This window comes from Nannospalax galili, unplaced genomic scaffold (assembly GCF_000622305.1).
Source record: "Nannospalax galili isolate Female #2095 unplaced genomic scaffold, S.galili_v1.0 scaffold6150, whole genome shotgun sequence".
In the NCBI taxonomy this organism is placed as follows: Eukaryota; Metazoa; Chordata; class Mammalia; order Rodentia; family Spalacidae; genus Nannospalax; species Nannospalax galili.
In genome coordinates this window covers 2,765-16,407 of record NW_008327324.1, presented here as the reverse complement: position 1 = coordinate 16,407, position 13,643 = coordinate 2,765, and the positions used below count along the sequence as shown (strand labels likewise).

Genomic DNA, 13,643 nt, shown 5'->3' with positions numbered 1-13,643 from the left:
ATAGATAGATAGATAGATAGATAGATAGATAGATAGATAGAAGATAGATGACAGATAGATAGATAGATGATGGATGGATAGATAATAGATGATATGTAGATAGATAAATGATAGACAGATGATAGATGTTAGAAAGATAGATAGATAGATAGATAGATGATGGATGGATAGATGATAGATGATAGGTAGATGGATAGAGATAGATAGGTGATAGATAGATAGATAGATAGATAGATGATAGATATAGGTAGATAGATGATGGATAGATAGATGATAGATAGATAGATGATAGGTAGATAGATGATGGATAGATAGACGATGGATGGATAATAGATGATAGGTAGATAGATAGATGATAGATAGATGATAGATAGTTGATAGAAAGATGATAGATAGGTGATAGATAGATAGATAGATAGATAGATGATAGATATAGGTAGATAGATGATGGATAGATGATAGATAGATAGATAGACAGAGATGATAGATAGATGATAGGTAGATAGATGATGGATAGATAGATGATGGATGGATAATAGATGATAGGTAGATAGATAGATGATAGATAGATGATAGATAGTTGATAGAAAGATGATAGATAGGTGATAGATAGATGATAGATAGATAGATAGATAGATAGATAGATAGATAAATGATATACAGGTGAGAAGATACGATTGATAAATAATAGGTAGATAGATGATTGATAGATGATAAATAGATCAATAGATAGCCAATAGATAGATGATAGATGGATAAAGATTCTTGATATCGATAAATGGATAATTAGATATTTAAATCTAGGTTCTGATATGAGCTTTTCAACATTTTTGTTTAGTTCTGTTTTTTGAGACAGGATTTCCCTGTAGCCACAGCTGACCTAAAACTTATACCAGGCTGACCTCCATCTCATAGAGATGTGCCTGTCTCTGCCACCCAAGGGCTGGGACTAAAGGCATGCGCCACCACGCCCAGCTCTACATTTCTGTTTCCCTCCCATTTTCCTCTCTTGTCCCCTTCCTTGCCGTCTTTATAACCTACTTCCAAGAAGATTTCTGTTGGAATTTTGACGGGGATGGCATTGAATCTGTGGAGTTTTATGTAACACGGTCACTTTCACTATAGTAATGAGCACAGGAGGTCTTTGCATCTTCTAGCCCTGTTCAAGTTCTTTCTTCGGTGTTTTAAAGTTTTCTTTGTAGAGGCCTTTCACCTTCTTGGCTGTGTTTATTCGTAGGGCTTAGGGGAGGGGAATTTCTGGTTGGCTGTTTTTGCTTTGTTTGTTTGGTTTTGGGTCTTTTTGAGGAACAAGGTCTCCCTGTAGCCACAGCTGGCCTGGGACTCGCTATATGGACCAGGCTGGCCTCAGTCCGAGATCCGCCTGCCTCTGCCTCCCGCGGGCTGGATGGAAGGCGCCGATTAAAGGGCCCCTCCGCCCCCGCCCTTCACGCGCTCCACAATCTTCCTTCCGCAGTGGACGTGAAGCTGGACCCCACCACCGCGCATCCCAGCCTCCTGCTGACCGCGGACCTGCACTTGGTGCAGGACGGGGAGCTGTGGAAGGACGTGCCCGGGAACCCCGAGCGCTTCGACACGTGGCCGTGCGTCCTGGGGCTGCAGGGCTTCTCGTCGGGGCGGCACTACTGGGAGGTAGCGGTGGGGCGGCGGGCCGAGTGGGGGCTCGGGGTGTGCTGGGACTCGGTGCGGAGGAAGGGCGAGACCACACCGGCCCCGGAGGATGGCGTCTGGGCCATGTGGCTGCTCAGGGGCGCCGACTACATGGTGCTGTGCTCGCCGTCCGCGCCCGCGCTGTAGCACGACAGGCAGCGCCGCGTCGGCTTCTTCGTGGACGACCAGGCGGGCGAGATCTCGCTCTACGACGTCACCGCCGGGTGCTGCATCTACACTTTCCGCCAGCTCTTCGAGGGCGTTCTCCGGCCCTACTTCTTCGTCTGCGACACGACCCCGCTCACCCTGCCACCCGTGACGGACGCGGCCCCCGGGAACCCGGCCGGGGACCAGGAGCCCTAGCTGCGCCCTGGGTCCAGGTGGGAGAGGGCGCGGCCCTGGGTCCGGGTGGGAGAGGGCGCGGCCCTGGGTCCGGGTGGGAGAGGGCGCGGCCCTGGGTCCGGGTGGGAGAGGGCATGGCCGCCTCTGCTTCCCGCGCTGCTGTGGGCGGTTCTGCAGGCCTGTCAGTGGACATTCTCCCATGGGTGCTTCTGAGAAGACGTGGGTGCTGACGTGTGGACGGATGCCAGGGGCAAGCGACTTTGGAGGTGGAGCGGGCTCTTCAGATCCTGTGGCCAGAGGCTCTTCGAGTTTTCCCGATGGACCTTTATAGTAACCACCTCTCAGTCAAAGAAATTATCCCTTCACTCTTTAAACTCTACATAATGGGATTTAAAAGTAGCATCTTCATTTTGTTTTGTGCTAGGGACAGAGCCTCCCTAGATAGCCAAGGCCATCCTCCAACTCCCAATCCTCCTGCCTCCTGGGCGCTTGAGATGACAGTGTGCACCACCATGCCTGGCTTAGAAATGGACATTCTTCAGTTGGTTGGAAATAATCATGTTATTCCAGAAAGATCTGTAATTCTAGATCCTAGCCACCTCTTTGTTTCCCTTTCTCAGGTTCATCCATTGTCATCCCCCCTCCCCTGCCTTTTTCTCAATCTTTACATCTCATTGCTTAATTTTATATTTCCTTCTGGATTAATATATTCAGAATCATTCCTTTATACGTTTGTACTTACTGGCATTATAGCCATTAACCTTTTGTTACTGTTCTTAAGATTCAGTTTTAGGGTTTCTTTGTGTGTATATATACGTTACATGCATGCAGGTACTCACAGAGACCAGGAGAGGGCATCAGACCCCCCTGGATCTGAAGTTATAGGGGGGTTGAGAGCCACCCGATGTGGGTGCTGGGGACAGACTCAAGTCCTCTGCAAGAGTGTTGGGAGACCTCTGTTATGCAAAAGTCGAAGCCCCTTCACAACGGACAGCTCATGCAGCTCGGGAATGTGCCGCGGGCTCCTTTTCATAGCAAGGTGCTTTCTGGCATCTTTCCTGTCTCTCCCTTTGAAGTGGCCACCACAGATGCCTTGACATAAACATGGCCTTTGGCTCTATGCATACCATGCCTTCCTGTGTGTGGTTTTTACAGGTGGACAATAGTCTAGCAGAAACCCACTTCCACATGTAAATAGAATATCTCACAAAGTATCTAAAAGCTTTTACCACTACCCCCATGGTATATAAATATGCTAGTCTTCTCTTAATAGTCGGAGATCAGGTCAGAGACTGGGACCCGGAGATCAGGCCAGAGACTGGGAGATCAGGCCAGAGACTGGGTCCCAGAAAGCTGGATCAGCAGAGAGCTGGACAGCAAGGAGCAGAGATACAATAAAGCAGTAAACACAGACTAAGCCGTGCCTTGAGTCCTGTGTCTTACTACAAGTGACCTGATCTCAGACCTTATCTCACCGGAGAACAGCACTCTCCATTACCGACCCACGGATACCCCAGCTTTCGCCGCCTCCGTGCTTCTTCCCTGTGGAGTTCACTGGCCAGAACTCCGCAATCCTGAGGAAGGGCACAAGGGTGTAATAGAGGCGGGATCTCGACTAGATAATACTCTAGTAGCAGAAGAAGCTCTCCGCTCCAGAAAAGTGTGTAGCTATCAGCTACAGCCAGCATCAGAGAAGTCTGCGCACCTGCCGTCTCCAGAGAGGCGCGGCCGGCCAGGCCCGCCATCGGCTAGCCAGCGGGACCAGAACCACGGCGGGAGAGTGCATGCATACCTGACCCTGGGCCACATCCAGAGTGAGTACGCCCAGGAGCCCAGGCGCGCTCCCCACATCGCTTGCGGCCAGACTCATGCCGGGATTAGCCAGGTGTGGCGGAGACCCCAGGGTGCCCGCACACACCACGCCGCAACCCGCCCCATACAAGAGCAGTATGCACTCTCCACCACTGAGCCAACTCTCCAGTTCCTCTCCTCTTTATTTTGTAACCAGTTCTCAATGATTATGAAATTCTTCACTCTGAATCTAATATCCCTGATTCCTGGACCTTTCCCTTCACCTCCAGATTCAGTTTTGAAAGGAAACACTTCTGTGCTCTGGTGTGGTGGTTCATCCTAGCATCTGGAAGGCAGAGGCAGGATGTGTAAGCCAGCCTAGACTCCACAGGAAGGTCCTACCTCAAAAAGACCAATGGCAGAGAACATGGCTCAGTCGCTGAGCACTTGGCCAGCAGGTTCAAGGCTTTGGATTCAATCTTCAACACCAAGTAGGAATGTCTCAGACTGTTGATAAGATCTTTTTTCAAGATCAAAAGACTAAGTAACAGACTTGAAGGTAGACCTCCTGTTTGAGCTCTGTCACTCACTAGGAGAAAGAAATCTTGGTGGAAAGGAAATAACCTAGGCTAGCTTTCTGCCTCTTCACAGGGTGTTGGTTGTAAGACCTCAAAAAGACCCCACCATTCTCTCCCAGGTTCAGCCTGCCTGTGCTTCCCGTAGTGGACACTGATGCCCCCTCGCAGTGTTATAGAAATACCTGAGGTCATTATTGAAATGAGAGGTTTGAATTTAACTGCTATTGAAATGCAATGTAAAGATGATGATTCATAATATTTAACTTGTTTTTAAATATTTGTTTTATTTTTAGTTATAGTAAGGCAGGGGAGTATGTACAAGCTAGAGGCACTGGATGCCCTGGAGCTGGAGTTACAGACAGTTGTGAACTGTGTGATGCTGGGAACTGAACCTAGGTTCTCTGCAAGAGCAGCAAGTGCTCTTAACCACTTAGCCTTTTTCTAGCCCCTATTCAATTTATTTTTAAAGTATATTCTGTGCCTTTCTAATGCAACCCTTAAAGAAAGCTAACTTTCCTGCCATCCATGCCTAGCTAGTAAATAATTGCTAGAAATGTTTAAATGTGGAGTTCTGAAATGCCAACAAACATGAATTGTTGACAAGTCCAGTTATTATCCTGATAATCTACCAAAACCTTCATCTTCCTCTTTAATTCTACATTAAAGTTCAAGATACTTTTCTCTTCCTCAGAGAGTTTTGTGACTGACATCGTTCATCTCTAATCACGCTATCAGCAGAGCTTGCTTTCTGTTTAATTGGCCATGCACAGGTTCTTCCTCACTATCTCTGATTTACAAAGAGGAAATGACACCCTCTCGAATCCTCTTCTGGGCATGTTACAGATCAAGCATGCTGTCCTTGTGCATGATCTGAGTGAACAAAGGACTTCACCCCAGCAATAGATCCTCTTCCCCAAGGACCGGAAAGGGCTGGCCCGAGGTGACACTTCACAGATGCTAGGAAGCCTTCTTACTGGGAAGGAGACAACCAAGCCAGGCTCGTGTCTGAGTGCAGGACAGCTCCTTGCTTTCCACTGCTGTGACCAAGTGTCTCTTTTGCTCTGTCCTACATCCCACTTTCCACCCCAGTTCCTCTGTTCTGACAGCCATATGGCTCTGCTTTGGGAAAGGCTCCAAAGTGGAGCCAGCTGTGAACCCTGGCTGCTGCAGTCCTGTGTGCATTCCCACCCTCCTGCTTTGCTGTACCCATTTCCCAACAGTGCCAGGGCTGCCCTGCCCATATCCACCTGTACAGCCACAGACTGATCCTCTCAGTAGTCCAGCCACTCTGACTGCGAGTCAGCACAGAGCTTAGTGAAGCCTTCCAAGTGAGCGCTCAGGCCGTCGGAGAACTGACCCCCACCCCTCGGACACCTCGCATCTCTTCTACGGCTGTGACTATTGCCCTCTCCTCCCTCTTCATTCTGCTCCAGGGACCTCGGCCTTCAGAGTGGCTCTACACCGAACCAGATGCTTCCCACCATAGGGCTTCTCCACAGCTGTGGCTTCATCTTGAAATTCTTCTTTCCCACTGCCTGCCTGCTTTCCTTCCTTCTGGGAAGCCCACTCAAAGCCTTGTCCCTGAGGGCCAACTCTCCCCCTACGCCTTAGCACTCCTTCCCAGTGCAGTGCACCAGGCTCTGAGGCTGTTTTCCAACTCTTAATGCACCATACTGAATTCTTATTTATGAAGTTTTTCTTTATTGACTAACTTATTTGCCCTTTGGTGGTGTGGTCTAAGTAGCACAAGGGCAGGGTATTTGTTCATCATGATAGGTTCCTCATCGTATCCCAAAGTCTAACACTGGTTCTATGTACTGTATGCTTATTTGTTGAATGAATAAATGATTATCTAGAAAGAAGAATTAACTCATCTGACAATGTTCTACAAAATGCAACATAGTGATAATTATTTGTAACTCGACAACTACCACCAATAAAGTTTAATGCCAAGTGCTAAACGTGTTAAGTCTGGTTTTAGGTCCACTGTTAACTGAGCACCCACGGGTGGTGGCAGGTGCTTCACGGGAAGCGCCCCCTCTGGAGGTGAGCCACTCTGCTGCTTTCAGTCCCTTGCAACCCCATCTCCCCAAACCATCCAAGTCTGCTCTTGGCCTTACCACCTGTCACTCCTCTATGCGGGGAGAACGTGGGCTTAGTGTCTGGTCCTGCCTGTGTTTCCCTCTGGGTCATGAAGGAAAAGAGCAAATGCTGTTCCCAGGTGAGACATGCGCTGCCTCCACACTTGGTTAACCTCTGAGCTCCTGCCCTGGGTCCAAGTGTGAAAGGTGCAAGGATGGGCCTGACTCAGCTGTCACCAGGACACTCCGCTTGGTGTGTGAAAAGGTTTCTAATTTAAGTAATATCACTAGCATACATAGGGTCCCTTTTGCAGATCCTCAGTCTTGTAGATAAAAGACTTTTAAAATGGACCCAGAAAAACTCCTCAAGGACAATTTTACTGGTGTTTGAAAAGAAGAGAAACAAAGGCCTGACCGATGAGCTGATCTCTCAACAGATGCTGGGGAGACAGGAGAGGAGAGCCATGCTTGTTAAGTTATAGGCTGTGCAAGCGGTTGGGCTCAGCCCTAGAAAGTCTGTGAAGACTGCTTGGGAGGGGATTGCTCATTGTGAGAATACACGAGTGCCAGGCAGCAAGACTTAGGATTTGGGCCAGTATCTGGAGTATGGAAACAGGAGGGAGAAGAGGAAAACATTATTCTTTCTGAGCAGGCAGGTTTAGCAGGGAGGTCTGAAAGCAACTGCTTCGGCAGAGGGCTTCTGGAAGCACATGATTCACTGAGGAGATAACTGCCCCAACCTATGAGGCCTCCAGGAGCATTGCGTTTGTTTTTCATCTGGCTCCAGCTTGGCTCCTGGAGCAGATCTCCTTATATCAGGAGGTCTTGGCTTTGCCTTGGCAAAGCACCTGCTGTCCATATCACAGGGTGTATCAACCACTAACCAAGCCATTCCTAAAGCAGGTTACTGACCATCGACCATGATTTTTGTCTCAGAGAATGCCATGTTAGTGTCCTAAAGGGGTCTGCAGACAGGGGAGAACCCGTCTGCACCAGAAATGATCTTACGAGCCATGGGTCATGCCATGCTTACCATGAAGCTCGCATAGATATTCACCGTGACCCCAAGTGGCATCTGGGAAGCAGCTGGCCTCAAACAGTCCTCTGTATCCTCTTTCTTTGTCTAGTGTGTCCTACCAGTAGGACAACTTACACTGGCTCCGTAAAGTACTTGCATGGAGAGCTGAAATTCCGGAACAGAATGCTGAGAAGGTCCTCCTCAAAAATGAGCATGCTCCTTCCAGAGTCTGTGTTCAGAGGGAGGAGGGAGCTGTTCCTTCCCAGAGCCCCTCAGTGAGGTAGAGGTGCGCTGTACTCCTTCTGAGTCTTTTTCTCAGAGAAGCAAGTGCTAGTGGGCAGCACAGCCTCCTCTGACCTGCTGTGAGGAGGTGGGCACTCCTGTCTTTGAGCTTTTTTATTTGTTTGTTGTTTTGATAGTATTCATCTTTTAGTGAGAGACAAAATTACCATATTAAATGGTAGAATCAAATTTGAACTAGTACATTCATGAACAATCTAGAGACTTGTGGAAAGACCTCTGGCCACCAGCAGAGACATACCAACACCTGATAGCATGAGAGACTCTTGATCCTTGTGTGTGTATGTATGTGTGTGCTTGTCTGTGTTTGTGTGCATGAGTTGTGTGTTTATGTGTATGTGTGCATGTCTATATGTGTGTTTGTGTGTGATTGTGTGCACGTCTGTGTTTGTGTGATTGTGTGTCTCTATATGTCTGTGTGTCTGTGTATGTGTGCATGTCTGTACATGTGTGCTTGTCTGTGTGTATGTGTGTTCTCACTATACACTATATTTTCCTTTGTTTTGTTTTTGAGGCAGTGTCTCCTGTAGCCCAGGCTGGCCTCAAACTTGCTAAGTAGCCAAAGCTGACCTTAAACTCCTAATCCTCCCGCCTCTGCCTCCTGAGTGCTGAGATTACAGGCATGTGTTATCACATTCCATTTATATAGTGCTGGGAATGAAACTCAGGCTTCGTGTTAAACAAGCATTCTACCAGCTGAACAACAGCCCCAACCCTATGTTTTGTTTTCTATTTATTTAAACTTAATATATTTGGGGCACAGAATTTCAACTGCTTTCAGAGTGCAGCCTCTCACGTTGCGGGGGTTGGGGATTGTATGGACTTAATACAAGCCTCACCTTTCAGAAATCAAAATTTCAACTGCTGTTATATATCTGTGCTTGTTTGAATTTAGTAATTGTTTGCTTCCAATTCATACTGGCCTCATCATCTGTTAAATAATGTTATTACCTATAAACTATTAACTATAAACATATATGTTGTTTCCAGTATTATCTGTTCCTTTGAAGGCTGTGAAAACAAGTTTTGAGCATATGCGTTCACTGAGGATCAATGAATACAGGGCAGATTCTGAAACATGGGGTTAATGGGGCAAGACAAAAACATTATTTTAAGCTTTTATGAAAGAAAGATTCTTCTTTTGCTAAAATAACACGAACAATATCAAGGTATATGTACAAAGAAGTAGTGAGCACTCCAAAAATACCATTCCAACTTTAACGCCCATTAGGGCATATGAATGCAGGCTCCTGTCCCACACCTTTCTAAGCTTAGACAGCACTGGTGCAGGGCACTTAGGTACATGGACCTGCCACAAGCTTTCCTGTGTTCCAAAGAAGTTAGGGATCAGAAATTGGTAAATGAAACAGATTTGCTTACAGTCTGACCAAACCCGGGACAGAGAGACTTCCAGGTTCCCTCTGCCTTCCTGTAGCAGGCAACACTTTCATAGAAATCATGGAACAGAAGCCAGTAAACAGCATGCTTGGTTTAACCATGAGACAGTTCAGCTGCTGACTTTCCTGGCAGGATGGGCACCTGAGCCCTCCGCTTTCTCCATTTCCTGTTGCAGAAGCAGGGTTTTTGTTTTGGTTTGGTTTGGTTTGGTTTGGTTTTTTAATTTAAAAGCCAGCCGGGCTTTGAACCAGAAATCTTTCTACCTCTGCCTCCCAAGAGCTGGTATTGTAGGTGATCATCACCATCTAAGAAGTTATGCTTTGACTGCCATATTTTCAATGTATGGTTAGATACATGCTAATATGTTTTGTTTTTGTGGCCTTTTCTTTCAAAATACCTGTCCCTAATCTGTTGGGCTTATTTTCTTACTCTTGGTTTATATGATACATTGACTTTAGTCAACGTACATGGAGACTTTTATATTTACATATATGTGTATGCAAATATATATGCATATGTATACACCACATACACATACACTATACACACACACATAAATGTTTGGAGGAGACAGAGTCTCATGTACTCCAGGCTCGTTTGAATTCACTATGTAGCTGAGGGTGACCTTGAACTCCTGATCCCCTTGTCTCCAGCTCATAACTTCTGCTCTATTTTATATTTTAAAGATATCTCTAACATATCTAAGTTTAATCATCTCCATTTAGGGATTATAACAGAGAAGTTCAGAGCTACAAGCTGAGCTGTTTTTAATTTACTCCTACAATTTGTAAGCCTTGTGGTTTATCTCAACAAACACACCATTCTTCAAATGTGATTCATTTAAGGAATTGGAATCCTGCAACTTTCCACGTGTGTGCCAATGATTACATTACAGTTGTATTATTTATTTTAAACTGTTGTGATTTGGCTTGGTGGGTAAAGGAGCTTGCTGCCAAGCCTGACAACCTGAGTTCAATTCTTGGGACCCACGTGGTAAGGACGGGAACCAACTCCTGCATCTGTCCTCTGACCCCCACATGCACACAATGGTACACTCACATGCACACACACACACACACAAATAAATAAATATAAGTAATATTTTATTCACTTTTACTTTAATCAGCAAGTTTCCTATGTACTTTGGAAAAAAGAAAATCTTCTATTTCTTCAGTATTAGACCTAATTTCAAAAGAAAGAGATCTTGTATGCATTTTCTTTCACTAATAATTTCTCCTCAGGAAATTTAAAGTTACCTCAAAAACAATAATAATCAGGTGGACAGGGTTTTGAGCATGTAACCAGTCTTAGAACAACCTGGGACAATCTGGGTGTTACGGCTGTCCTCCACCCCCAGAGTTGAAAATCTTTTTGAAGTCTCTGACTCCCCTCCAGATTAACTACTGACAGCCTGCTAACCTTCCTTCTAGAAGCCTTGACGGTTACATCAACAGCTGGACAGCACATAATCTGAGTGTTATACATATTACAGAGTAGAAAATGTACAAGAATCCCAAAGGATCGCCTTTCGCTGCCACACAGTACTCACTGAAGGTGAGCCATTAAGTTGGAGGTGAGTGTCATTTGGGGCAGGTTCTCCGAATACTTCAGCCCACAGCAATAGCAACAGGGGTGAGTATGAATACCACAGCAGAACTCTAAGCAAAGGTGACTAGGCCCAGGGATGATTCAGGGATTTATTTCCACACTCACCCATCTCTGCATGGCCAACAGCACCATGGGTGGGCTGTGTTTGGGTCAATCTTGACAAACTTTTTAAAAATATTTTATTTTTATTTTTTGTGTATGAGTGTATTGCCTGCATATATGTGAGTGCACCATGTGTATGCAATGCCTGAGGAGGGCAGAGAGGGTATTGGATCTCTTGGAAATGGAATTATTGGTGGTGGTTAGCCGCCATGTGGGTGCTGGGAACTGAATCCTGTTCCTGACAAACTTTTAAAAAATATTTTATTTTTATTTTTTGTGTATGAATGTATTGCCTGCATGTATGTGAGTGTGCCTATGTCATGCAGAGGGCTTCGGATTCCCCTGGAACTGGAGTTAAGGACAGTTTGGAACTGCCATGTGGGTGCTGGGAATCGAACCTGGGTCCTCTCCAAGAGCAGTCAGTGCTCTTAACTGCTGAGCCATCTCTCTAGTCCCTTCACAAACTTTTTATAAGACTTTTTTTGGATATTTGGTTAGCAAATTATAAAATGTAAATCATCTAAATATACTTTACATATGTGTAACATTCCAAACTTTCTGTTAATTTTTTGGAGATTTCTAGGCAACATTTTTCCCCCTTGAATTATCAAATTATCGAAAATCTCCAGAAAAAATTCCAATATATTTATCTAAATTACATCTGTGTGTCACTGAACCCATGTGGGTTCAGACAGGTGATGGCCAAGGGACCATTGTGCTGGGCATTTTCTAAATACTGTTGGTTGATTATTTGGGATGGTGTTTTGTGCTTTGTGGGTTTGGAAGGGAGTTTAAGAGCCTGGTTCTCACAAGAATCAAAGGCTAGACCCAGGAACAACTCATCTCCCACTTCATGGAATTAAGAGGTCACACCAGAAATTCCGGCTGCAGAGTTTGGATGAAATTCCTGCATTCAAAATCAGCTCTGCCCTTTGTGCCTATGACCTGCACGTGCCTCGGTTTACCTCGTCGGTGAGTGGGGATAGCTGCACTGCCTACTCCATATCGCTGTTGATGGAAATAGTAAGTCAGTGCTCAGTGCACAGACCGCCCAGCTGGCAGGCGGAACTCCCTCCCTCCCAGGGCCTCGCTGGTCAGTGCGCTGCCTTCTAGGTGCTGCAGAGATGGACTCAGCCCACGGCGGCGCCAAAGGCCGGTGCATCCTCGTGGGTTTCTCCGACAGGCCCCGCCTGGAGAGGCCTCTCTTCGGAGTCACCCTGACCGTCCCGGTGTGGAGGGGACCCTCACCTCTGCGCCCCCATGTCCTTCTTCCTCACGCAGCTGTCCTTCGCGGACCTCAGCCTCACGGCAGCTCAGCTCACAGCTCCCTACAACCTCAAGGGCCGGACGAGACCATGGGCCGCTGCGGCTCTTCCTGCTCCCAGGCCGGGCGGCGCCAAGTGCCCGCCGCCGGCCGCCATGGCCTCTCCGTGGCCGTGTGCAAACCCCCGCGCTCCCTGGTGTCCGCGGCCCGGGGCCCTTGCAACCCCTCGGCCCGGACCCCCGGGACCCTCGGCTCACCCCGCTGCGGCAATGAAGAGTCTAGTTGACACTGTGGTTATTAACCCTGTGTGCACTGTTGCTGAGTCAGCAAAGAGAGGAAAGCATTCCTAACCATCTTGTGGCGATTACTGAAGATGATCCCACCAGCTTGAAAGGAGAACATGAGGATGAGGCCATCCATCTAAACCCAGCAGTGAGAGCCAGGCCTGTCAATGGAACTTCATACATGAGTGTTGTATTTGCATTATTTCTACCCCGTACAGTTCCCCCCAACCATGTCCCTCCCTGTACTCCCTCACAATGTCTTGTTCTCGTCTTTATTATTGTTACATATATACACACATTTATAAACATACATATATAATGTGCTGAGTCCAATATGTAATGTGCTGAGTCCATTTAGTTGTGCTCCTGTGTACACATGTTCAGAGCTGCCCACTTAAGATTAGATCATCTCTCAGGGAGCTAGTCTCGTGGGAAAACGGATTCGCCCTCAGTGTCCATTGATTGCCTGGAATTCATCTTGAGGTGGGACGCTCTGACATTTCCCCCTTCCACACTGGCATGCCAGCTGGTTTTGACTTTGTGCAGATCTTGTTAGCCTACCACACTGACGAGCTTTCATGTGCAGCTTCCCTGTCGCGTCTAGAATGTGGTAACTAGCAGCACGTGTCTCATCCCTCTGGCCCTTACAGTCTCTCTGTCCCCTCTTCTTTAAAGTTCCTTGAGCCTTAGGTGTCGAGGGTGCATTGCAGATGTATCACTTAGGGCTGGGCACCTCAAAGCCACTTGTTCTCTGCATTCTGACCAGTTGTGGAACTTTGTAGTAGTCTTCATTGGTTGCAAAAAGAAGCTTCTTTGATGAGTAGTGAGAGCTATTCTTTAAAGTTTTTAAAGTAGGGATCTTGAGAAGTTGCTAAGTGGGTTAGAACACTTGCTGCACAAACATGAGGATCTGAGTTGGATTCTAGCACCCATGTGAAAACGTGACTAAGCACATGCCTGTAGACCCAGTGTTGCAGGAGGCAGGGAGAGAATGATCACTGTGACTGGTTGGCCACCAGTTTAGATCCAGATTCAGTGAAAGACCCTGTTTCAAGGAGCAGGACCTGTGAAATCCTTCTCTAGTTTCCACATATGCACACATGTATACACATACACACAGGTATGCATCTGCACACACGTGCACACCACACACACATCCACAATTTTTAAATTTTATGTGTATGAGTGTATTGCCAGCATGTATGTAAA

At 46.7% G+C, this 13,643-nt stretch overlaps 1 protein-coding gene across 1 annotated transcript in view; it reads left to right on the top strand.

Moving 5' to 3' along the window:
• The window catches only part of LOC103750985 (E3 ubiquitin-protein ligase TRIM58), a 63,526-nt gene extending 61,495 nt beyond the window's left edge, over positions 1-2,031 (top strand). Inside the window, 1 exon segment of the mRNA XM_008854630.1 lies at positions 1,475-2,031. Within this exon segment, the coding sequence (XP_008852852.1) occupies positions 1,475-2,031 (557 nt within the window).
• Positions 2,032-13,643: the final 11,612 nt, after the last annotated feature.